The following is a 26,993-nucleotide window of genomic DNA, read 5'->3' as shown; positions in this document are numbered from 1 at the left end:
GCCTGGGTTAGAGTTTTTGGTCTGCAGACTCTTGCACACAAATCCTATAAAGAGCCATGAATGTCAAACTTAATAATGGAATTGTATTTACAGGCTTATGAAAACCTAAGCCAGGTCCTTATACCTTATGAAGCCATAGACAACAAGAAAAAAATTAGCATAAATTGGTTCAAAAAACAGTATTAATTGGAATGATAGCCATATCTGCCACCTTATACACGGTGGCACATGACTGCCCAAAGTGCAGGCTAATGGAAAATCTAGACTTCTCTGTTTTCTAATAAGCCAAGTACTGGGGAAATTCCAACTTATGAAGTTCAGAGCACAGGAGGAATTCATTCCTACAGCATGATATTTCAGTGAAGTGGGTTCAAAATCTAAAGATTACTAGTGCAAACCAGACCATTTCCTTCAGGGCCAGCACCAATTCGGTAGGCAACTCAAAACCACTAAAAATCTGCCATTACTTTGGGTAAAGTGTGCCTGTTTACAGACTAAATTTGAGCTGCTATACTTGAAATTCAGGATTGGTCTTCTCCCCTTTAAGGCACTGAAACTTTCCAGCAAGGTTTAACAGAGTGATTATCAAGGCCAGCCATCTCTGGGACACCACACTGACCAAAATATTTGCTTGCTAAGAATGAGATAGAATCAGATTCATGGAAATTAATGCTGTCACCTCAATGAAAACTTGGAGAAAGATTCATTCAAAGATTTCTGCCCAAATTTGCTGCACAGCCCCATGACAATAACTGTTTACATCTGCCCACACATCTCAGACAGGAGGTGCATGAATGGATGTTCAGAGACAGCAGATGAACACATCCAATGGATGCAGTCAGGAAATGAAGGGACTTCTCTTTTTCTGGCTTGTTTTTACTTGTTTCTTTTGCTTTATTGTTATTTTATTATTACTTGTTATTGTGTGTGAATTTTTTCATGCTTTTTTGAAAGGGAGGATGGAGAACGGGAAGGATTCCAATCCTGTGGACAGGAGCTACAAGAAGAAATGCTGGTTCTTGATATATTTTATTATTAGGGATGTCTGGGAGCCCAACCAGCTGCTAGAGCTTATGGTCAAAGCATCTTGACAAATTTACATGCAGGTAACTGACTCTCTAGAGTGAGAGAGCAAATATCAATAGAACACTCTGAAGGGGCCAGGAGGGTCCATCAGGAAGATTTTACTCCTGTGCACAACTCTTGTGTCTACTTTTGCTAAATTGTGAGAACACAGGAGAGCCACCCCCAAATTTACAGGAACTAGGAGTTAACTTTGTTCTCTGCCCCTAAATAAGTAATCAGGTGATTTTAAGACCCTATGAGGAAAGCATCTAATTCACCTATGACAGAGTTGTATCTAAGCAGGGAACAGACACACAGTCTTTACTTCCATGCCTCATCTCCCGTCAACCTGTCAGGACCTCCCACAGACACAGCCAGCCCAGTGCTACGTTTTTAAACAGAAGGCTAAATTTTCCCTCCCTGACTTTCATTAAGCAGAGGTCACTGCCTGTGCACAGCTCTGGAGAATAAAAGAGACATAAAAGGAACTTGAGTTACGCCGAGCACGCCCACAGCAGCATCATAATTGGGATCAGCAGTGAGCTCTGGGAGTGAAATTCCTCCTGTTCCCTGCTTCCAGCACTCGGAACAGTCCTGGAGCAGGGAAGCTGGACCCAGTTTTACCAGGAACCAGAGTGGAGGTGTGCTGCAGGACCACACCTGATGTGCTCCTGTGGGAGCCCCGTGAGCCCCCAGCCCCTGCGGTGTTGACGTCAGGTCTTCATTAACAACTGTTTTGCGCTGGGGATCTACTTCTATTGGGCCACAACGCTTGCTAATGTAGCCAGAGCCATTCATCCTTTGAAGGCCCTTTTACACTGTCAAAACAGCAAGGAAGGGGCCTCTGTGCATTAGAAACCAGGCCCAAGGCACTCAGCAGCTGAGTATCAGTCTTCTGTTTTTTACATGAATAGTCCCATTGAAGTGAATGAGTTTATTCATTCAAGTGAGGCAAGTAAAATTTGGGCCAATGGTGTTCACTTTGTGTAAAAATATCTGCAAAGATTTACAGTATTCCCACACACAGATAAGATTATACTTGGCCAATTTTACCTCCTACTTGTCTTGCACAGTGACCCAATTTCACAAATTGATACAGGCATGAGTCTCTGACCGAGCAGTGCTGGACACGGCGGTTCTGGAAGTTCAGCACGTGGGCTTTTCCAGGATTAGTCACTAGAATAATACTATCATCCTTGTTTTGATTAGCAGATCAAAAATTTGGGCATGTTTTAGACAGGATCATTTATATGTTTCAGTGACATTTTTAAATGGTCACGGCAACATTGCTGTATCCGTTAGCAGTGGGAATCTCATTTTAACAAGGAATTGGACTCAAAGTATTTGAGGCTGTCTCTTTAAATCTCTTCAGTAATACTGAGCACACAGATTTGAAAACCCAAAGGACTTTTTTTTCCTGGAAAATCACTCTTTATTTAACATATGATAACTCTGTTATGAAATTTTAGATTTAACAGGCTATCCACTGTGTGTTATTTAAGAAGCAAGTAACTAGAGGTTATTAAGAACATATTGATTGAGTTATAAGAAATATGTAATAAAGTCATATTTGGTTACATAACAATTAACTCTGCATCAATGTGTTTTTTAGAGGCAGATGGCATTTATTTAACACACAATAAGCATCTTCTGAAATCTAAATTAAATTGGAGAAACTTAATTAACCTAAAAATGATTATAGGCTGAAAAATTCTGAATTAATTTTCAGAACTATATGAGTCCTTTTCGCAGGTAGGGAATAAAAGGATTTGGTTACAAAACTATAATTAAAGCAAACACTGTTCAGAGCACAAGACCTCTCTTTATCAATTCCTAACAGGATTTGATTTCCCTCCCCATATTAATCTGCAATAAGGGAGGAAAATCTCATCTGAGCAGAAAATAACTGCTCTCTGCCTAGTGGAATAAAGCACAAGCTGGCCACTGAAATGGCCATGGTGTACTAGCAGTGCTGGAAGGAGTTTCATCCTTGATGGAGGCGGTGGTTTCAAGGTGCTCTCCCAGCACAAAGCAGCAGTGCAATGCTGAGGCAGCTTTTTGGGTGCTAATACGCTTGTAAATTTGGCCTCCTGTGCTCTGAACTGCTGCGGTCCTGAAGGACACTCCAAGTTTGCTCTCTATAAAACAACAAAGCAAGAGGTGGAGAAGAAGTGCAAACGGGGATGTGAGTTAATGGTAATGCGAGAAGGTCAGTGATTTGGGAAGTTCTTTGCCAGGACTCCCATAGCTCCTGCGGCTCATCCAAGAGCTGCATAAGAGCATTTAGATGAGCTACCCAGTTACTCAGGTCATACTGGGGCAGAATTGCTCTGAATATGGGCTGCAATGAGGTGCAACTCCCGCCCAGAGCCCTCCATTTCCCATTATTGATATCACGTAGCTGCACGCCTGCCAGACAGGAATACACACCCCTACACTGACCTACAGGAGATTCACATCCTATCCAGGGGTTTGGGACTTTGACTCTGCCTTGCTCAATTCCCATCTTACATCTACAGCTCAGGGGAGGAGGCAGCATTTGTCCCTGTCCCCAGTCCAGCCACCTCCTTGCCCATGAGCTCTGTGTTGTTAAAACAAGATCCACTTTGTCCTTGCAAAGGGAATGTGCAAGGGGAGGAGGGGGGAACACGCAAGCACAGCTGAAACCCACAGGTATTCGTGAGCAGCAACAACAGCAGGAATCACAGGGCCAGAATCTTTGATTGAAAATTCCTCCCATAACATATGGAGAAAGATTTGCCCTTTACATGGCAAATCAATGGCCTTCAACTGAGTGCTACAGGCTGAGAAAGGAAGAGCAGACAACAGATCAATAACCTCCTCAGTATGAACCAATTTAGGAAAGAGCCTTAAGCCAGGCTGAGCACAGCACATGACCAAGCTGCGCTCCTGGAGTGGGGCCTCCAGTTCTCCCCTTCCCATTTTTCCAGCATGAAAGTACAGAGCAGAGCATGATCACCTTTCAAAGAAGTGGCCATCGATGGGTGGAAACCACTCGAGGGTGACAGAGGTGGAGGTGCGAGCCACAATCTGGGGGGCAATTGCCACGGGAGCCGGTTTCTTGGTGGGCTGCCAGCTCTGGTAGACGAGGTCCAGGTAGCAGTGCATCCTGGCCACCTGGTTGGGCGTGAAGGAGTTGGTGCAGTCATCGTCTGGAATTCAAACAGAAGCCACGTCAGCCACGTGGGACAGGAGGTGGGAGCAAGGGGAAGAATTACGACCTCGTGAATGGCAGCTGCTTGGAAAGGCCGGGCTGGGATCCCACAGCACTCCAGAGTTAATGGGCTGTGAAGGAATTAGCACAGCCATCACTTGTGGAGGCAGGTGAAAGGAAACAATGGTTAAAAAGGAAGGAAATAAATCAATAAACGTTCCCTCCCCCTGACCTGGGATACACCTGAAGCACCCAGAGATCATCTCTAAATCAGGCAGAGACATGGAGGGGAAGAAACAGAAAGGTTCTGTGCAGCACCTTCTGGGCAGGATTTGGGCCACCAGTGGAGCTCTGGGTTTAAAAGCAGTTCCCATTTAAAAGAATATCTCTGAGAAAGAGATAAGGAAGATGGAAGAGTAAAGGAGAAAATACTGACTGGTAGTCATGCAAACTAAGGGCAACAGACTATCAGATCTCTCAGATTAAAACACCATAGAATTTTAAAATACATAACTTTTAAAGTTCTTAAATTTTCTAATGAGCAAATAAAAATGTTCTGAAACCTCAATTCAAAATATAATTTCAAACACTGATAAAAACGTATGTTTTTGGTGCAGAAAATAACTTTAGTTCTATAAAATTCTCCCTCATTACCACTATGATTCTAACCCCTTTCTGAACTTTTCACAAACATTTCTTGATATTTCTTATTTCTTTTTCATTCAAAATGGAGGAATAATTATGCTGGATAACTTCCCATAAATATCCATTTCTCATTTCATCTTGTTTTCCTCAAACATGATTTGGCAACAAGAACACATCCAGTGCCCTCTGAACACCATACAGCTTTACAACTACAGTGCCCCAGAGAAGTAGAAAATTGCTGTTTCTCTATTGTGCAGATCCCAGAGGGAATAAATATGTTGTGCAAAGTCACCCAGCAAAGCTATGCTGAGGAACTTGATGCTAAGCACTTCAACCATTTTTCTGGTGTTCTTCCCATCAGATGAAAAGCTCTTGAAAACACAGAGTGTTTCTTCACATGTGCCTGCAGAGTTCCCAGCCTGGCAGAGCTCAGTCCCAGCTGGGATCCAAACAACAATGACAGTTCTGCACAGGTCAAGTGCTGCACTTCTCTGGGAAGATGCAGGTCACCAGAGGCTGCTTGTGTAAGTTCAATATTGTGACAGTGTTAGGAGGTGCTCTGATGTTTGCAAGTCCATGCCTTGTGGTACTCCAGAGGAACAAGAAAATATTAATTTCTTCTAAAGACAAATGAGTATTTGCTGGCTAATTTAAAACCTGGCCGCATCTTCCCAGAGATGCAGGCAAAAGGAGATGGCTCCAGTCGGGATCCAGCAGCCCTCCCACAGTAGGGACACACCAGCACACGTGTTTTCCTGTGTCTCTCCCAATTCCTCTGAGCAGTGACACTCCTCTGATCAAACATGCACAGCAGATAGACACACTGTCCTCTTGATAATATCTACAAATCCCTGTGGGTATGCAAAATCTGCTTTAATGTGACATCTCTGGATTTCCTCAATAATTATCGATGGTCTACCCCTGAGCATGTTGTAAAAGCCATAAATATTCTTCACGGAAGCACAGAAGGAGACAAAGGCCCTTAATAGCCATCATAAAAGAACAATAAAATATATATAGGACAAAGCAGTGGGACAATGGCACAGGAGAAAGATGACCTGCATTCTCAATCTGTTTAAACATCAGCATAGCCTGTGTCCAGGGGGAGGGGAAGGGAGGAGAGACGAGGGAGAAAGGTGTTCCACTCAATATCAAGAAAGGTTCAAGATCCTGAGATAAAGCAATAATTAGAGAAATCCTATACTTTGCTGGGATGATTGCTCCAACAGAATTTAGAGGAAGAATTCGTAATGATTTCATGAAAAGTCATCTAAAATACTAACTTATCTTTTATTTGGGAACACCACATCTATTTGGACTTGTAAAAATAATTTACAAGTCCTATTTCTCACACTACCTAATCTTTTGGCCATTATAACTTGTTATTCCAGGAAAAATAAAAATTATAAGTCAAAGTCTGTGCTTTGTTCAGTGCTGGGGGTAGCTGGAGAGATGGATTGGACAGGAACAGACAGACAAATACAATAGGATCAAGCTGTACATGAGCAGCAAAACAGAAATGAAAAAAAGGCAATTCCTAGAACTGCATGACCTCAACCTACATGTTTCAAAGGTATTTTGACAGCAATTTGATATCCTGATATATTTTACTCCACTGGCAACAACAGAAAAGCAAACAGATTCATGCTTGAGCTCTAGAGATATCTATCATGTTGCTTCACTTAATTTTTCAAGGAAAAAGACGAGGTTTCAGCTCAGAACACCAGCACACATGTAGCTCCTAGGAGCAGATGGGTATCTCTGTGGTCTGCCTCTGCCTCAGCTCCCGAGTCAGCTGGCAAGGCACGTTCTCCTTGGAAGATAAGAGCTCAGAGTTTTGAAACAGGCACGCTCCACCGCTCACCACATCCACACGAGCAGATTTGGCGGGGGTATTTTGTCATCTGGAGTGGCCCTGTCTCATCTGAGGGATGTTACCATGGGGCTGGACTTGGTGCTCAGGCTCCCTGCCTGACCACAGGCACCACAGCACAGAGCACACTGAGGAGCTGACTCGGTGTGTTTGTCCCTGAAAGCACCCTCTAAACAAATAGAAAAATAGAGAGAAAACTCGGCATTGCTTTTAGCTAGTGCCACAAAGGGCATAAAAGCATTTTGGTTATAAACCATTTCAATCCATGCCCCAGATGACATTAAACACTTTGCTTCTCTACAGTTTTATTACAGAATAAGCACTCCTGTGACCTTTTGAGTGGGAAATCTGTGTTTTTGCCTGGAGTATAAAGGTGCCCTTCAGTGTCTGTAAGTATATTGGTTGCCTTTAAAATGTTGTTGATTCTGTCAGCTCACTGTCATAGATTGTCACCACAGAGAGACCCTGCAGCCCAAAATAAGGGGAAATACGACTCATGGTATCCCCTGCTCTTTCTGAGAAATAGCAGAGTAGCTTTCAGCTCTCCTTGAGCTTCCAGAGGTGCATCAGTGTCCCCACTCCAGTCTCATCCAATGGGACAGGGTCACAGGAGCAAATGCCCTCTTTGGGATATGCTCTGTTGGGAGAATGCACATCTGATCAGCAGAGCTGTGTCTGAGAGTTGTAACCACATCAGCTTTTGCTTTGAGGGGTGCTTATACCACATTGATATGGAGCCTCTGTTGTTGCACTCCCAGCACAAACCAGCACAGCACACTGGTAGTCCTTGGCCAGGCAGAATCCCACTATTCACATGCTAAGGATGGAACTGGGATGTGATTCCAAATCAAACCTAAACATGGCATTGCAACAGACACCTGGAGGCATGGGCAGTGCCTCATTAGTTGTCCACTTGTCACAGGGTTATCTGACAGCCTTGATGGTATCAATATTCATATGACATTCTATATCTCCTCAGGAGAGTATAAACAGTCTCTGGATTTGAGTTTTTCAAAGACCTCATAGATCAGGCATCCAGATCTCAGAGAAATAGGGTGTCAGATTTGCTGTAGAGCCTTTAGAAGCTGTTTTCTTAATGCTTATCTCATTTCTTCCATCCCCCAAACCTTCTGCCTGGTCTTCACATGAAACTCTGTGAATTTGGGAAAAACTGGGATAAAAGAAAAGGAGAACTAGAAGGGATTTCTGATCTATTTCTGATCAGGTCTGATCCCTCATCAAGCCAGGACCTAGACCTTTATCAGCATAAAGAAACGGACTGAGAAATCAGGAGTTGTGGTATTCACAATCTCTGAAGAGAGAGAGCCGTAATTCTCTCTCCCAGGATTTTTCCTGGGGAAGGCAGTGAGAAAACAATTCTTACCTCTATTTGCTGCTCCTGTTTTTTGGCACATGTGGAATGTGTTATGGAGATTGTTTACTGAAGGTGATGATTGTTTGGGTTGATTGGCCAATTAGGTCAAAGCTGTGTCCTGGCTGTCTGAGACAGTCACGGGGTTTTCTTGCGTATCTCTTTAGTATAGTTATAGTGTAGTATTAGTGTAATATAGTATAGCTTAATAAAGCAATTGTTCAGCCTTCTGAATCATGGAGTCAGAGCACATTATTCCCTAGCTGGGGGATCACCTGTCTCTGTGATAAAGGGTAAACCACAATTCTTTGTTCCTGCTCAGTCACAGACCCCCCCCAGCAACCCGAGCAAAGGCCAGTACCTGCGTAGCTCATGAAGTTACTGAAGGGCGTGTTCAGGAAACTGTGGAAACCACAGGTGTCATTGCCAGGCCCAGGGTCCCCACACAGCTTGTGTTTAGGAGCAGGGTTGGTGTCACTGCAGAGGTCCCCAGTCTCGAAGGAGGGCTCTGTTTCCATGCACGGGTCGCTGCAGGACAGGATCTCAGAGATGCCCCTGAAGACGTGGTAGAGCCCCAGGCTGTGCCCAATTTCGTGGATCATGGTGTGTGTGTGGCCAGGGATTCCGTAGAAGGAGGGATTCAGAACGATGCCACCTGCAAGGGGAAAGAGAATGGCTTCTAGGTTTGCCTTGTGTTCCTCAGGACAGCAGGAGAAAGGGGAAAGAACAGCTTCCTAAGGGTAGCTCCTCTGGCAGTTTGTTGGATCCTCTGTAGCACAGTTTTTTGAAGAATCAGACATATTTCCTGCTCAGCAAAGTTTCATCTCACCCTTAATCTGGGGCTCTAAGGAGGAGGAACTGTGGGACAAAGCTCGACATCCCAAACCAAAAACACTGCAACAACCATTCTTTCAATTGAATAAACTCATTGTAGGTTTTTTGTTAACTTAGAGGAAAATCCTGCATGAAATTACTTCTTACTATGCTATTGTAGATAATTTCATGTGCTTAAAGAGTGTGACTCTGCCCAGAAAGGTGTAAGCAATATATATGACATCAAGAGTCAAACAAAACACACCTGGAACACTCTGTATAATATTCCCCAGGGTAAAGATGTGAGAAAAGCCTATTAACTTCTGAAACACCCTGAGAATTGCAGAATACTCCACCAATACTTGCAAATTAAGAGCTGGGCAAAGCAAAGTGTGCACATCCAAGGCTGGAGCAGTTTTTTTCAGGGTGTCTTGGAGGCAGCTTTGAAGTAACTGTCAGAAACACACTGTTCATGTATTCAGACAAGCCTGGCTTGATCTGAACTGCACAGTCCACTAATGAATATGCATTAAGTCTAAAGTGTCAAAAAAATATGAAATCCTGGAATGTGATAACCCTGAAAGAACTATGTGGTTATTAAATGTTTTTTGCAAAGAAAACTAACGGTGTTTTCTGTTGTATGAATTAAGGGATGTGCAAATAAGCAAATGGCAAATTAGTGAGGATTTGCAGTACATTGAATTAATAATATGAACTATATTTTTAGCTCAGTTAGATGTACCTTTGTATTTAAAATATGATTGATGTTTTCATTATTTAGCTTGTTGATCTAACTTTTCTAAGCCCTATATTTAATACCCTTTTTGTGTCCTGCTTACCATGAGAAGAGGAGACTGCTTTGTAAAAGTTATAGTGGGAATATAGATCTTGGACATGGTACTCTAATAATTTAGTGACAATGAGGAGAGAAAAGGTTTTGGCAGCAGGAACTTTATCAGTGGTTGTAGCACAGGGAAGATGAGATCACTGGGTTCTGATGCACCATAGACCCTTCATCCTCATCTGCCTAGGGACTTGGTTGTAAAAACCATGAAATTAGAGGAAAATGAGACCATGAAGTTCTTAAGAAGTCCTCTAAATTCCACTCTCAAGCCAATTAGGTCTGTACCATCCCTCACACACTCTGGCCTGTTGCCTCTTCACAACCCCTGATGACATGACTGCCCCAGCAATCAATGTCAGCACTCAGCATCCCTACAGCTGCAAGGATTTAACTCACATCTAATCTGAATTGATTTTCAGCAATTTAAGTTCATGACTTCAAGTCCTTCCTCACACGGATATGAAGAACAGAAGATTCTCCTCCCCTTTCATCAACTTTTATGAGATTGTCATCATCCCCACTTCAGGCTCTTTCCCTTCAGCCTGAATCACTGTAATCCCTTCAGTCTTTCCCTGGAGCTCAACCTTTTTCCTAGACCTCCCTGACTGTGGTTCTGCTTTGATTTTCCCCATTACCTCAGGTTTTCCTCTAAGAACAATATCCAAAACACAACATGTAACACTTCAGTTGAAGCTGTGTCAGTGCTGAAGGAGCACTGTGAACGTCCTGCAGGGACACATGCACAAAATATCCGGAGAAAAAAATCTTCCCTCTGAGCAGGGACACATGTGAAAATGTGCACAGGGTGGAGAGGAGTCCCATGGGCAGGTACAAATCGATAAAAACTATTTAAAAGAAGAGAACAGAAAACGTAAATATGTACACAAAAGAATAAATAAAATCTGCCACACTGCAGCATCTTGTCTCCTATGCCACACGTAGCACTGAACTGTTCCTCACACCAGTTCCCCACATTCCCAATTAATTATATACAGACCTACCAGCATGCATCTCAACAATAAACCCATGATTTCTCTCTCTCCCCTTCTACACAATACAAGCTCTGATTCCTCTGGTGCTTGGTCTCTACCCAGGTGGAGCCATTTATACACAGAGAGTACCCTGACGTATTTTTTGGGGTTCTCTATCCCAAAAAGAATTCCAGAGGATTTTTTTTGGGTTTGTTGTTTTTTTTTTTTTTTTTTTTTTTTTTTTTTTTTTCCAGTGGCAGAAATATTGGTGAAATTCCTCAGCAGGATGTGCCTCAAGTAAAGGCTGGTTAAATTGTTCTGGCATTGGAGAGCCCCGAGGCAGCTGGAGAGGGCGATTTTATTTTTGCCTTTGTTGAAAATTTATATTTTTTATAGCTGTCAAGAATCTAAATCAATTGCAGTTTTACAGAAAAGATAAACTCCCTCACCCAGACAATCTCTATCCCAGCCTTTAGATCTGCACCACAGGACATATTTCATATTTTTTATTAAGTACATATTGAATTTATAGAAGAGAGTAAAAAAGATTAAAGATGAATTCTTACAAACCAAGCACAGGTCTGGGAGGGCTATTATGACAGGAAATTATGAGCATTATTTATTTATTTTTTACTTTTTTTTTTTTTCCTCCTAGCAAGTAAAATTTAATCTGCTGTCCAATGTCTATTTTTTCCTTGTGAGATCTTTTTTTTGGTCAATGAACTCTGTCAATGCTCTGTAGGAGCTGAATTTAAATTGTTTTGCTCAGGCATGATGCTGACAATTAGCTTAACGAAGTGACAGAAGAACTCATCAGGGCTTTGGGCGAGCCCCAGCCCTCTTGCAGAAGGTTCTTCTTGGCACTCTGGAGCCCTCCCCTTGTTCTCTGCTCCCTCCCATGGCAACACCAAGGGAAGCTGTGAAAATCCTCATTTAGGGAAGGAGCAGCTACATTGCAGCCATATCCCACTTGTGCAGTGACACTGGGGCTAATGTTTCACAGAATATCTGACCCTTCTGGGCTGGGAAGGGTCACACAAGAATCATCAAGTCCAACTCTTCAGCAAAAGGCCCACACAAGGATCAAACCCACAACCAGCAATCCACGCTGGTTGTCATCCCAAAGTGATAGAAACCCCGTCACTGTGGGTGCTGGTCAAGGCTGGGGTTAAGAGCTATCTTTGTTTTTGCCAGATGCTGTCTTGGGGCATGGTCACTGCTGGGCATTTACAGGAGCCTTCTGCAGTGGGCACTCCCAGTAGGAGCCCCAGAGATGAGGCTGCAGGCAAGCCAGGGTGGAAGTGGTTTCAGTTCCAGCTGAGCTCAGCAGGAGTGTCAGTGTGTAAATGCTGCTCCTTGGGAAGGGAAGTTTGCTCACACTTCTTCCAGAGCAGCTGCAGAGCTGGATGTTGTAATAAAACATTTAATAAACTGAAGGAGGGCAGCCAGTGCCAACTGCTTGGTCTGACCACGGAGCCTCTCTCTGCTGCAGAAACAGGCATAAAGACATGGTTACATCCCATCTTTGGGGTATTTTTGTCCTTGGAAAAGCCCCCCTGACTAATGGCTATTCCACACAGTTCGACTTCCATTGTATGTTTTAGGATAATAAACGCTGCTTGTTCTCCTCATATAGGTTTATAGTCACCATATCTTTTTTATTTAGCTCAACATGGGGTTGGGTAATAAAAAAACTGGCTGAAACTGTCTATCACAGATTTAACTTGGCTTAAACTGGACTTCACTTCCAGCCTAGGAGAGTCTGGATGAACTGGTGAAATATCTGAAAAACCTATGTGACCTCCTGCTCAGAGGAGATGACCAGACCAGGTTTGCAGCTGGAGGGAGGTTTGTGAAGTTAGAAGAAGCTCACACTGACTCAGTCAGTGCCTTCTGAATCTTTTGAAGCTCCTCTGACGTTTTGCAGGGAGCACAGGTCCAGTGGCACTGCAGGTGGCAGTGAGTCATTTGGGAGGCTGCAGAGCTTTGTCTGGATCCCCAGGTTCCAGCAGCAACCTGGTTATGAAACACACCAGGCAATCTGCAGGGTAGTGAACTCCTTCCAGTTCCACTCAAGTGAACATTAGAAATACAATCCCTCAGCTGTTTGCTCTTTTGCACACTGGTAGAGAAAAATAGCAGCAGATTTTAGCTACAGTCTGTGAGCTAATTGATTACTTGCTAATGAACTAAGGATCAGAATGTAACAGGCTAAGGTTAAAGATTCACCTCTCTCTCATCCCCACACCTATCCCCCAGCCTTCTGCAAACTGCTCCCATGGAGTGAATGCCCTGTAAAGTAGCTTCACTGAAAAGGTGAAATACTTTCAGCTTGACATCATCTACAAATACCATAATATGCTTTGGGTTTATAACCTAATATTTTCCTGGTTGTGAGCCAGTATCTGGGAATCATGAAATACTTTTTTTCCCCTGACTATATATAAGAGGAATGATAAGAAATCAGAACAGAGCTTAACGCATATTTGTCTTTCCTTCTTAGTGCCTCAAAAGAATGCTTTGCAAAGAAGAAACATCTTTATCACTCACCTAGATGCATCAAGGCTTCTTTGTCCCAGGGCCAAGTTGCCACTCCAGCCAGCTCTTCCTCAGAGGAATTGGCAAAAAAGATGTTGAGGTGTGTGGATCCATCCAGTTTGAGTATGTTCTTAAGTTCATTGACATCCAAGTATGCCCTGTAGAAAAAGAAAAGCATTTTTTTCCTAAAGGTGACACAAAAGCAACAGAACACTGAAGAAGTGCTGCAATCCAGGCAAAGGGCTTATAATACCCTGCATATCAATCACCTGAAATGTTTTAATAACCCTCTCCCAAACTTTGATTACTTTGCTTTCATGTAGTGAATCTCATCTAAAACTTCAGACCATTGATTAACTAAGGCCACAAAATCCAAGGTAAATACATAAAGCTGTCCACATTCTCAGATAAGTATAGGAATCTATTTATTATGAATGTAATTAACCAAGTATTATGGTCAGTAAATCTTTTTACACCAGCAGTTAGCTTGCACATTTCCTCTAAGCTGTTTGTTGTTGTTACCTCTAATTTTTTTTCATAAGAACAAGTTTCACATCCTCAGGCTGGCACCACAATAGACACCAGCTCACAGAGCCACTCCTTTAGCACCAGTGGCAGTCACTGGTGCTGAAACCCATATGGCCTTACCCTGACATCCCACAGCTGGTTGGGAATTGCTGTTCCCAACAGGCAAAGCTGTGCCAAGAGGTTTCCTTGCATGAGCTCTCCCCAGCAGTGGTACCATACCATGACATAAATTCCTAAGGCTTCTCAGGTCCTCCCAGGGTGAGCAGCATTTCTCCTTAGCTTTTGGGATGCCTGGAAATCACAGAGCAATCTGTTTGCAGGCAAGCTAAGCCAATCCCTTAAACTTGATGGCTGTTGGAGGTACTTTTTGCTCCTTTAAATGAGTAGATTTAATACTGGAATACAGGAGCTACTTGCCAGTGCACATACTATGGTGCCACACTGCTTGCACTGCCCCAACTCATAGTAAAACTGGAGAAAACAAAATGTAAGATTAAACCCATTGGTTCTCTGTTTCCAGCTCACACTGGCTTTTGATATGAAGTGTTGTGATAGGAGAAAAACTAGAAGGGGATTATGTTGTAGTATCTTCCCTTGACAGGTGGAGACCCTAGAGAGAGGGATCACATTGGCATTCTGACCCAGATGAGCCAAGCACGGTTCAAAGGCTGTAAGGATCAGACACCACCATGGCCATGAGCAGGCTGATTCCTGCTTCCTGGAGTCCCCCTTTGTGAGTGTGCATGGATGTGTGTAAGGCTTACATAGCTCTCCCAAACCACACACCCCCACAAGCTCTGAGAAGGGTTCCCTGCATACTTTGCAAGGCTTTTGCTCCCAGAAGGGTGAAGAAAAAAATGGGGGAGCTGGCTCAGCACCAAGATCTTTTTGTCCTTCCCCGGAGGACTCCCAAATGGAAAACACATTCATATTTCCACAATAGCTTCCCCTGCCACTTGCTGAAGTCATTGCCTCCAAAATAGATCATGGCTGGGTGTCCCCAGGCCCTGGCTGACTCATGGAGGAAGATGTGCTCTTTGGGGACACCAGTGGAAGGGGATGTTTCCGTTCCGTACAGTGTTTATCTTCCAATCAAATGGGGATGACATCCTAAAGGACAGGTCAGCACTGTGACCCTTTACACATTTCTCATCTCTCCAGTGTTCTCAACACATCCATGGAAAATATACAGACCTTCCCCTTAGCTCCTCAAGCTTGTCCTGCCTGGATTGGCACAGTGCTCTGAGGCTCTGCTCAATCTACTCCCAGGATCTTCTTTGTGCCTTAGAAAACATCTTTTCCCAGCATGGGCTCCTACAGAGACACATCCATGAGCAATAGCTTGAAATTACATGTGAGAACTGATGTGCACTTCCAAATATTCTCAGTGTGAGAGCATTGAGGGAATGTGTGACAGGGGGTGTGACCATGTGGAGGGGACAGTGTGTGCCTGCACCTATGGCAGCATCACTGACAGCGAGCAAAAGTGTAAGAGACAATGTGGGAGTGATGCGATGTTTTGTGCAAGAAGAGGGGCAGAAACAGAAGCCCCTAGTCTGACTAGAAGAATGTTTATGTGTTGGTATCCCAGTGAGAAGGAAGATCCTGCTGCCTGGACTGATGGTGCTGTTTGCTCTGGATGCAGATGCTTTATGCACATGCAAATCCCTGTAGGAGTGACCATAATCCAACTCCCCTCCTGAGATTACCATTTTTATCCTTCTTCTTCACTCATGGTTTCAAATAATCTAAACTAATATTTCTTTATTCTCAGCTGTCTCTTTGCTTATCGTTTACACAACCCAATCCCCATTTATTTCCTCAGTGCATGGCCACAGTTGCTCTTTCTCTTCCATACAGCCCACGTGCTCCAACTTCCAGGGCTACATGGATTATTACTGCAAAAAACATCCAGAGCAGACAGCATTTAACTAATTGGCTAGTGATGGCAATGCTTCACTGAGACTGGACTCATGCCTTATGTAAATCCATCCTACTAAGTCCTTTGGACTTGAGTTTCTGATATTTCTCTGACCACTTTTCTCTGTTAGCCAGGGGAAAGCTGTGAGTGAGCAGAATGTATTCAATGGTAGAAGATCAGAATGCCAAGAGGATTTTTAGCAAAGGATCTGCCCGGGTGTAGGTGTAAGTGGATCATGCTTGGAAGGCAATAAATGCAAACTCCTTCATGGAAACAGCCAGCAATCCCCAGCACGTAAACATGCCCTAGCCCTGAGCTCAGGCAGAGCCCTGGGAAGTGTGTGAGTGTGTGCTGTGTGAGCATGCAGGAGCAGAGATGTGAGTGTGGCAGTGAGGATTTGGACACTGAACACACATGAGGCAGACAAGAGAATGTGAGGAACCAGTGTGTGCGTGTGTAAGAGATAAAAACACAAGCTGGAATTCCTTCCTCTCCTTCCTCCCCATGTTTCTAATAACCTCCCATCCCTATCCATCATCGCCACATTCCTACACTCAAGGAGGCATAAATTAACTACTTTTGCAGTTCATGTCCAACTCCGTAGCCGCAGGCAGCAGACCCAACAGTTACCAGGTCAAAACAGCTTTCAGTTATTGCTTTGGACTAGGCTGACTCCCCCCTGCTTCGTTATCAGCCCAGACTATCTGACCCAGCGCAATCTGCGAGCACTGCTTACACTTCTCAAGGTTATGTGGGTCCCCTGACAGAGGACATTATGTCTGTCACATGGGCTCGTGCCAGAGAGAGCCAAAGAGCCCAGCCTTTCCAGCTCTGCCAAACTCACATTTCAAAGACATGAGTGCAGTCTTGGAAAGGGATCAAAGTCTTTCCAACTGTCATTAGAATATTTCCTTTATGCATCTCTCTGTGAGTGCCAGCAACATATTTCATAAAATTCATTGGCTTGAGATGGTACCTCCAATATAAACCTGAATGGGGGAACTGTCAGGGCAAGTCTATGTGGAAAACAAAACAAAACCCAAAGCACAACAAAACACGTGTAATTCCTGTAATGGAAAAAACATACGATGCTGTGAGCATGCCTTGCTGGAGAAAGCCTAATGAGCTTATTAGTGCATCATAAAAGGTCTCCTTTGCTGGAATCTGTTTTAGACATAGAAATTCTATGGGCTGTTTAAGGCCATTTGGGACACCAAATCATATCAGGCAATGCTCACATTCCCACCCAGATCTTTTCATCGACTTATTTGTTCAATGCAGTTTTTTGTTTTCTTTTTCCCTCTGCTGCAGTGCAAAGAGCCCTCTGAAACTGTTCTGAGCAGCAGCTCGCCATTATCCAGTGAACCCCAGCCCTCAGTCAGGGATGTGGATCCCATGCAGTGCTCCAGTTTCAGTCTAATGGAGTTTTTAGCTCACCCAGCATTGTCCCTCAGCAGCCCTACCCATCACACAGCCCACCCCATCAGTCACCCAGCCATTATCCCCACGCCTGTCTCATCTGTCAAACCCATTTCCTGTCCATTTGGGCTGTGACTTGTCCCCAGGCGATGAGGTGAAGCCCTTGGCCACCAGCCCCACCTGCCTGTGGGAGCCACTGTGAGGAGCTCCCTTTGCTGGACCACAGCTCCACATCCAAACCACAAACCCCTGTGCTGAGCCACAAACACATTTGGCAATGCCTCTTAAACTCAGCTGATACCAGATTTAAGCATATTAAACCTGGTTTTGGTGACTAGAGTTGATCAGTTTTGTTGGGGGTTGGCAACTCTTCCTCCTTTTCTTTTCTTCTAGGTCAGAGAGTGGTTTCCCCAAGTTCCCCTGATGTGGCTGGGCAGCAGCCTCTTGCACTCCTGGTTGTTTTTGCAAGGAACACAGAGTTTTCCAGACCTTATTGTTAGGAAATTTCCTACTCTTTGCTCCCAGTTATTCTCTATTTGCCTTTGTTTTGTTTTGTTTTGTTTTTTCCTTCAAAGACAAGTGTCACTTTACAACAAGAAAACAAACAGGGTACTTAAGAGATTATTTGTAAGAACCCATCCAACACAGAGTAGGACCTTTGCTATCTGCTCACTATGGAGTATGGTTTGCAACTGCCTGGTGAGTTTGTTAGGAACAGAAGCACTACATTTCATCCTTAAAAAAACCCCAACCAACAACAGCCAAAAACCAACAGCTCCTGAATTAGGAAATCAGCCTCAAAATATCTCAATTTTCAATATTGACACACAGTGTCCTATCCTTTACCTACTGGGTTCAGCACACGACAGGGCAGGGTAAATCTGCTGGAATCACAGGGCCCCAAGGAATCCCTCTTCTTCCCAAGACTCCTCAGAAGTGTCAGCCCAGCCTAAACCATGGCACATGATTTAGACAAAGAGAAAGCTTTTTTTTTTTTTTTTGGACAGCCTGGAACACTCTCCATCAGCCTGTGACAGATCCTGGTGTGATTCCCAGCATGGTGTGGCTGACAGGTCTCAGTAGTGTTCCCTGTGTCCTCCAGGTCTCATCCTGGCCCCAGGGTGCAGGGAGCAGCAGTGACCACAGCAGTCAGTGCGTGCCCAGGCACCCAGCACGTGTCTGTCCTGGTTGTCCAGCCCACACAGAGTGCCCCAGGTTCCAGGGTGCAGTGTACACCTAGAGATTCTCAGTATCTGCAGAGAAGAGCAAGAACAGTTTTGAGATACTGGATATTCTTCCTGAAGATAGTGGCAAGAGCCACGACTGCAACTGCACTGAAAGCTGACCTTGAAATGGGGCCATTTGGCAGATGTGCACAGCTGTAATTTATCTTTTCCTCTTGTGATTTCTCAGTCCTGGGTGATTAGACAGCTAACTGCCCTTTTGGAGAGGCAGTGTTGATGCCAGTGTGAGAGCTGCCTTTTGCCCTCTGTCGTAGGGTCACAGAAAAGCGAGTCTGGAAAGGATGTCCAGAGTCCACGGCTGCCAGCCCTTCACCCCGGAGCTAAGGCATCTTCCTGTGTCACCAAGCAAATTTTTATTTAGTTCCCTTAAAACCACGCATGACGGACACTATGTCACTGTCCCAGTAACCTGCAGCCCTTGTTTCAATTCCTTTATAGTCAGAAAGCTGGGTTTTTTCTAAAGGTCAGCCTAAATACTTTTTGCTCTATTAGAGGAGTATTTGTACCATTCAACCCCTGACAGGGAGATTGGGCTCCCTTCTGCTTTACCAAACCTATTACTTATTTGAAAGCCTACTATATCTCCTGTACATCATTTCATTTTTAGGCTAAAACCATCTTATTTCCTCAGCCTTTCTCACTGCTTTTAAGACCTCTGCTTGTTTCTGATGCTCTTATCTGCACTCTCCACATCTTTCCCAAAGGCAGGTCATCAAAAGGGGACACAGCCCTCAAGCTGAGAGTTTATCAGTGCCATGTAACTGCTACGTTTGTCCTGTCTGTCACCTCCAACCTGACACAAAGACACAGGAGAGATTTCAGACCTGTGAAATATTTCTAATTTTTTTTTTTAAGCCTGAAGTGTTACAGGTCTATAAAAACCCTGTATAAAAAAAGATGATCTACCAACCCTCTTTAGCAGTGGACATGCAATAAAATTTGTGTCTGACCTGATGTTAAAGATTTGCCTTTGCTGGCAAATTTAATTTTGCTCCTCATTTCAGACGGATTGCCATAAATCATGTGCAGCAGGAAGCGTGGCTCATCTACACTGAGTTTAGTGTTAATTTAAGACACTGGTGTAAATGTAGTAAAAGTCATGATAATTTATTGATAAAGGTATAAATCTTTCAGTGATTGGGACAGAGCCTGAAACAGAGCAGAACCACAATACTACAAGTGAGAGGCTTCAGGTCCCGGTTTAGATCCAGATCACTGCCTGTGTTCACACTGAAATCCAAGTGTGCAACTGTAATTCCAGCCACATCCAACTCGGGCAGTTGCTAGGTCATGTCCACAAGCATAAATTGCAAAGCACTGTCAGCACATGCAGGCTTGGCAGCTCTGAAAGAATTTCGGTTTATCTGCTGTAGCAAAATGTCCTCTGCAGGCCCCAAATCTGATCTTCCGTTACAAGAGAGAAGAAATGTTTTGGCAAAAAAATATAATAACGATAAGGATCCAAGAAAAGCCACTTAGGATAATTCTTCAAACGTAAATCCAGCTCCTTGGATAGGTTTGTAGCCCCTGCTGAACTCTGTGTCACTCTGTGATACTCTTAATGCATTCAGGTGAGCCTGCTAAACCTGGACCTGGGGTTTTTACATCACTGACAGGTTTTACAGTTAAGACCGACCCCTAAACAAAAAAATAATGCAAAATAAAAGCCAATGTGGCTATTAAACTCTGGGTGTTCATTGATCCCAAGTTTCCCTTTTCCAAACTGAATTAATTCTACCACTAGAATAGTGACTCGGGCTGTACTCACCCAATTAAACAAATACATTAAAAAATATAGAAAGAAAATAAGAACTTTACTGCACAAAATATGGGAATCCTTTGGGTCTGGTTTTTCTTTATCCTGCAACAGAGTCTGAGAGCACCTCCTTGCTTGAAAGTAGAGAATTTTTACTACTGTCAGGTTATCAATTTCATTCCATTTGCTTTGAACCCCAGGCTTTCCAGCAGGACAGTCCTAGAAACACACAAATTTCTACTGTAACAATAAATCCATAGGACTGAGAGGAAAAAAACCACCCAATACATAAAGGAAATTATTTGCTGTTAATCAGTAACATAATCTTAGAACACTAAGGGTGCATCCCTGCCCAGCCCTCCCTGACCTCAGAAAAGACTTTCAATAAATGGTACAGCTTTATTTCATGCAATCACTTAACTCCTGGAGGTGGTTAATGCAGGATCTACTTAACAGGCTGAACCACAGCAACAGCCTGGAATAAATTTGGTGCCTGGACTACTCCAGACTTTGTGCTGGGTCCTCTCTTGGTTTGTTCATGTGAGCCTGCACTCAGAGCCAGCCTCTGCTCGCACTGGGCTGCACACAAATATCAGCACTGACTGTGATGTATTTGCTCCAGTGTAAATCTAGAGTTAGAGCAAAATTTGATTCTCAAAGTGCAGTTTCAGGTTCAAATCCAAAATCTCAAAGGAAACATCAGTTGGAACAACCAATTTTTGCCCAATTTCTGGCCAAGGCAACTTGCTTTTTAAAGGAGGGAGGCGGGTTTCCTTAGATCTCCACACGGATTCTCTCAAAGGTTTGTAAATCCTTGCCAAATCCTTCACAAACCTGGGCTCAGATTCAGAAATACAGTGAAAACAGATTTTTTTTCTCTCTTTTTTTTCCCCCCGGCACTTCTGCTGCCTGTTCTGGCCAGGATAAGAAAGAGCAGAGGCTCAGGGAAAAAGATGATGCAAAAATTTTCAAATGTCTAACATGTTCTGTCTGAGCTCTGGGCAAAAACTTGGGATGGCTCTTCATGTATCTAATATTATATGTTCCTTCTCTCTCTTTATCCTTCCAGATTTTACTGCCCAGTTCTTACACCCCACCTTTAGATAACCTTTGCATAGCTTTAGAAGGAGATGCAGTGCTACAGACCGTAAATATCTGATCACTGAGGCTCCACCTTTTGCAAGGTCTACATCCAAGAGTGGAGCAACTTTTGAGTTCCCTCAAGCAGCAAGAACTGAAGAGCCCATTTCCTTGCATGACCATAACAAATTATTAAGCTACACAGAACTCCATAATATACTACAGAAAACAACAAACTGCACTGAACTAGGAAAAGATACTCTGGCTGGCCAGCTTACAGGGAGGAAAATATAAAAAGAAAACAAAGGGAAAGCCTTGGCAGAGAGAATTGTGATCTTACTGTACAATTAACTTCTGAGACAGTGAGTAGGATTAAAGGATGGAACATTTCATTTAAAACAGCAGAGCACTATGAAGCATATATGCACATTTCACAGGCCTTTGAAATCAGCAACACTGGCAGGTTTATTTGTTTTCATTGACTCTTTTTCTTTCTTTTACAACTTTGGGATTTTTTTTTCTCTTCTTTTCAAGACTAGAGACAAATGACCCATGAGAAATGTACTGTAATTTGCCTCTTATCTATTCCTCATCTCCATCTGATATTCCCTCTGCCCTGGTTACCCTGATGTTTTTCCAGACTCTCCAGCCTGAGCCATTGTAACAAGGAGAAAAGTCAAACCATAAAGAGAGAAGTAGTGTAAGGATATTTTCAGGAACCTGTTCTGTTAAAACAGATTTCCTTTGCCACTTCATGAAAACCTCTTTTTGCTGCAGCCAACCTCATTCACGTACACAGGAGAATTTAAACCCATAGAGGAAGGTGTATAAATTTCAGGCTAGTTTAACTCTCAGTTGTGCTGCTTGGCACTTGCACACTGCTTCCCCTCTGGGCCTCAGAAAGCTTCCTAAACATGAAGAGAGAAATTCCATTCTGGTCAAAGCCCTGACACCAGCCCTGCATTGCTCCAAACCCCATCCACCCGCTGAAGTGATGCTGAAGCAGGACAAAACCCCTTGTGCTGGGCCTCCTCTCAAGAAATTTTACCACGAGTAAAGAAGTCATGAAATAGGCAAACAGAATATTTTTCCTTGTCTTCTGAATGGGAAAACTGACAGCAAGGATTAGCTCCTCTATCCCTTGAGCCGGCATTCTCTGATAATATGGATCATCTTTCTTTTAAATAAGTGGTGTCCTGTGTTGCAGATACTTGACATTTTCTGCTGGTGGCCACTAATCATACTTTATGAGCCTTCACTCATATTTTACAATCTTTGGCTTGTATTTTACAATCTCCAAAAATGTCCTGAAGGTCTGGTGCTCCACAGATGGAACATCAGCGCTCCCTACAATGAGCTGGTCCTTCCCAAATCCCCCAATTTCACCATTCCTGAAACCAAGGCAGCACATTAACTTCATTCTTGTGGAACCAGGCCCTGCTTTCAATGAGGGAGCAGCCACTGTTCTCATATTTGGCATCTACCACCTCTCAACCCAAAGCTTTCAAGAACAACCAACAGATATTGGCACAACAGCACTGCACAACAGCTCATGTAAGGAACATTTTGGTTTCAATCAACCTGATTCTTTTATTAAAACACCGGAGATCAGGAATGCAGCCTGCCCCACTGAACAGGGGCAAGAGTTAGGTAGAACCTCTGTAAATTGGAGATCTAAAGGAAACTTGTGACTTTAAGACAGATTTTTCTTTAACTATGAGACTAACTCAGAGCAACTTCTATATTAAAATTTTCTAAAAAATTCTAGTACTAACACTCAACTGTAGCCTGCCTTCCTCATCTCCATCCTGGGTGAGGCTTGAGATCACATCTGCAGCCTGCCCAAGCATCTGCCTTGCTGGTGGGACCCGTGGGAGGCACAGTTGGAGTGACTTTGGTTTGGCACTTATGGAACACTGAGAAATGCTTTCTGTCCTCTCTGTAGAGTGCAGGAAAGCATGCAAGTACCCCATGAACACAGCTCTGTCCTGGGCTCCCTGTGCCCTCTGCCCTTGCAGTAGCAACCTTTTGTAGGTGGAATGGGTCAGGATCCTGGGTAGGCTCTGTAGGTGACATATGTGGATTTTTAGGATTTTTTTCACATATTTGAATATTTAGGAATTTTGGGAAGCAGCACACAGGTCTGGGTTGGGGGCACTGTGGCCATGGGGTTGCTCATGGCGCAAATACTGCTCCTGCAGGAGGGGACACGTGGCACTGTCCCTGCCAGTGCTGCTGGCACTTTAAGGGGCTGCTCCTTCAGCATCTTCCCTAATTACCACACAGCAAAAAATGCAGGGTGAAAAAAGAACAAGATCAAATTCTTTGCTCCTTTCATCCCACTTTTTTGACACTAATCCTCCCTGCACATAAACCCCGTGCCACAAAGGGAGATATACATTGAGATTGGAATGAAGAGCGACTTGGAATCAGGCTGACACCAACATAAAAAATAAAATAAAATCACATAAAATCACGAAGGACTGAGCATGTTTATTGCAGATCCTTCTGGAGTTGATGGGCCAAAATAACCACTCCAAATATGCAGCTTGCAAAACATCCCTTTTGCTTTGGAGATGCCGCTTCTTTTCTGTTTTCATTTTTACAACTCATGGACTTCCAAATCTCCTTTGTTAACCTCCTGGCAGGGTTGTGCATGAAGCAGGTCCTGCTGCAGTGGGAAGACCCTCAGTGGTTAGGACAATCCCAATCTTCCTCTTTCGTGAGAAAGAAATGAAAATCTTATTCAAATGAGACTGCTTGAAATTTCCTCTTATTTTATCTTATGCAGAAAAGTGTAGGAGACATTCAAGTGAGTTCACAAAGAACACAGTCTGGTGATGGAAACTTCAGTTCAAGGAAACCAGGTGTCCTGCAAGAGAAGCCTCACATTTTCAAGGCTCAGGAGACTTTTTATCTCTGTCGCAACAAAGGAATTATATTTCTCTCTATTTGGTTTCTAGGGAGTTTTTTCAGGGGATATTGATGGATCATAACAATAAATCTTTATCTTCAGTTCTGAAGTCTTGAACACATTTTTAAGGAAAAGAAAAAATTAAATAGTCAGATGCAAAGGACTACTAAATATTATGAGATTTACAAAAGCTGGTTACTCTTGTTCTTTCCCAGCCACGATGAGATTACAAGGAAATAGAAAATGTCAGTCGCTGAAACAGAAATTTTACATGAGAACATTTAGCTTTGAAGTTCCCAGAATCCACAATCAATTGCCAGGTGATCTGGCAGAAACAACAACACACCTGCAGTGAAAATAGTTCAGAGTTGCAAAAAGAAAATATTGCGGACAATGTACTTCCTAAAGCCAACTTATTTTTTTTTTTAATTTTTTTAATTTCCACTCTTGCTCTCTAGGAAAACAGAAAGAAATGAATAAAAGAGCAGGAGAGAGATGTAGTAGATCATACCTTTGTCAAGGAGACTGCTGGGAAGCAAAACATGCCAACAGCGTCTGTAACAGACACCACAAACATAATGAACTCCTTGACATTGAATTCCTGCCCCTCATTTCTCTCTGCTGAGCAGGAGGAAAGATGTAAATGAGCCTTTTCCAAACACTTAAGAACTTTCAGAATTTTTGTTTTTTAAACCAGTGCAGGACCCACAGTTCCTGCACAGATCCCTGGTGTGCATTTGTGCTTCCCAGAGTGGACAGTTCCTGAACTGGAGGAAGCAGCCAGCAGAAAATCAGCAGTGGGCAGCAGCCTGAGCCAGTGCCCAGGTCAGGAGTTGGATGGAAGGACGTTTGGATTTCCTCACATATGGATCTGCTAACGTGTGTACCAGAAAACAGGCACTATCAGCCCAAAACACAAGGCTGATTGTAAGTGTTCCCTGGGGGACACATTTCCCCAGACCCTGCTAAATTGGACTGGCAGCTTATGAAACGCACAGCTCTGATCCAGCATGTAACTGTAAACTATAGGAAATCATACCCATATATTTGGCCTTCAGACACGAGTACAGAAATTGCCTGTTTTGGCACCACAAGCCTCTGGATCCACGTGAATCAAACCCAGACCTCTTGCAGAGGGCTGTGAGAATGCAAAGATCTGTTCTCCACTGTCAAATGATAGCACAAGAGGGGGAAAACTCTAATTTTCCTTTTTGGCAAACTTCTTGAGCAACTTTTGTCCTGATCATGACTGCTATGGACAGGCCACGCAGTTTAACTTCCCCACAAATTTGCACTCCATTTACTTGTTCAGCCACACATCAGCTTTTGCTCCGGTTTGCTCCTGTAATTTATCGGTGATGTGTCACTAACCACTTCTACAGCACTTAAGATCTTGATTTGGCTACAAAACCAACTCTGCAAAGGGCCCAGCAAAAACTGCAGATTGTCATTTTTATCCCTGCACACAGATTCCAAATTACACAAACCCATACTTACACAACCTTTGTTAGCATGAGATGTCTTGCACCTCCCTGTCATAGGCAGAGTGGGACTGTTATGAATTCCCTCACTTCCACAACTCTGTGCAAGCCCAAGCACTTGCAAAACTTGACATCCTGCCTCATTCAGTTGTGGGGGAAGAGAAGGCATCCTGCAAGCACTATTAGACTATCTCCCCATGATGGTTTTATAAATCAAAAACTAGAAATTCTTCAGGTATTGTTCCCAGGAGGATATAAAAAGAACTTTGTGTCTGATCAAGATGAGAACAGTTGAAGGTTTGAGCCTGAATTAAGACATAATCACAGAGTCAATTAAGTTTAAAAAGACCTCTGAGGTCTTTAAGTCCATCCTATGAGTGAGCAACACCTTGTCAACAACACCACGGCCCTAAATTCCACCTTCAGTCTTTCCTTATACACCTCCAGGCATGGCAACCCCACCACCTCCCTGGGCAGCCCATTCCAGTGTCTAATCACCCTTTATAAATAGGACATTTTATAGCACAAACACGAGTATAAATCTATCCCCAAAAGTAAATGTCAGAAGAATTCTGAGTGTACCAGGAGGGAGCCAGGAACTTGCAGCCCTTTTCTGAATCAAATTGGATGCAGGGAGGGAAATCAAACGGCACAGATTTCTCCAGGCAAACTGGGAGAAACACTCTGATGTGTCTGAAGGAAGTATTTTACTCTGTGTTTGGAAGTTTATCATGACCGATCAATTCTGGAGGAATTAGTGAGTGTGTTCTGGGTTTTGGCACTGACACAGTCGTGGTAAAAATGCTGGAGGCAAAAGGGAAGTGATTTTTATAATGCTGTGAACTGTTGCCATCAATCCTTATCCAGAACATTTCTCCTGCTTACTCCAGTGCAGTTCTGTTCTATAGGAGCTTTGCTCTGAGCTATCACCCTTCGTCTCAGGGAGGCTCCCAGCCTCTCATGTTCTCTGGATGGTGAGATCGAAGCCAAAGACCAAGGTCTTTGGGAGTTCAATCTTTCTGTGGACTTCAAAGCGCCCAGGATATGCAGTTTAGTCCAGGCAGAAAGCAGAACATCCATTTGGACCAACATTATGTACTTAAAAATAGGAAATATGGAATGATTGTTAAGGAACGCAGCATGATGGGGGAGCCTGATGTGAACTGTGAATGAATTTAGATTCCTGCTTTTGGGCTCTAAACTTGGTGCTCTAAATCCTAGTGGAAGGATCTACCTTTTCCCGGCAATTATAAAGACTTTTAAGATTTAATTCTCTCAATCATGTCTATACCTGCAGTGAACAGATGGCAGGAATCGTTCCCTAAGGAACTGAGAAACAACTACAAATAGCCAG

At 43.5% G+C, this 26,993-nt stretch overlaps 1 protein-coding gene across 1 annotated transcript in view; it reads right to left on the bottom strand.

Annotated features, from left to right (window-relative positions):
- Positions 1–26,993, bottom strand: part of PAPPA (pappalysin 1) — a 174,957-nt gene that overhangs the window by 110,354 nt on the left and 37,610 nt on the right. Inside the window, exons 3-5 of the mRNA XM_041474999.1 lie at positions 13,309–13,454; positions 8,492–8,785; positions 4,046–4,238 (exon numbers count right to left, since the gene is read on the bottom strand). Of these exons, the coding sequence (XP_041330933.1) occupies positions 4,046–4,238; positions 8,492–8,785; positions 13,309–13,454 (633 nt within the window). The remainder of the gene's footprint in view (positions 1–4,045; positions 4,239–8,491; positions 8,786–13,308; positions 13,455–26,993) is intronic.

This window comes from Pyrgilauda ruficollis, unplaced genomic scaffold (genome assembly GCF_017590135.1).
Source record: "Pyrgilauda ruficollis isolate IOZ18807 unplaced genomic scaffold, ASM1759013v1 scaffold34, whole genome shotgun sequence".
Lineage (NCBI taxonomy): Eukaryota > Metazoa > Chordata > Aves > Passeriformes > Passeridae > Pyrgilauda > Pyrgilauda ruficollis.
The sequence above is the reverse complement of the archived record's forward strand: the minus strand, read 5'-3'. Positions and strand labels throughout refer to the sequence as shown.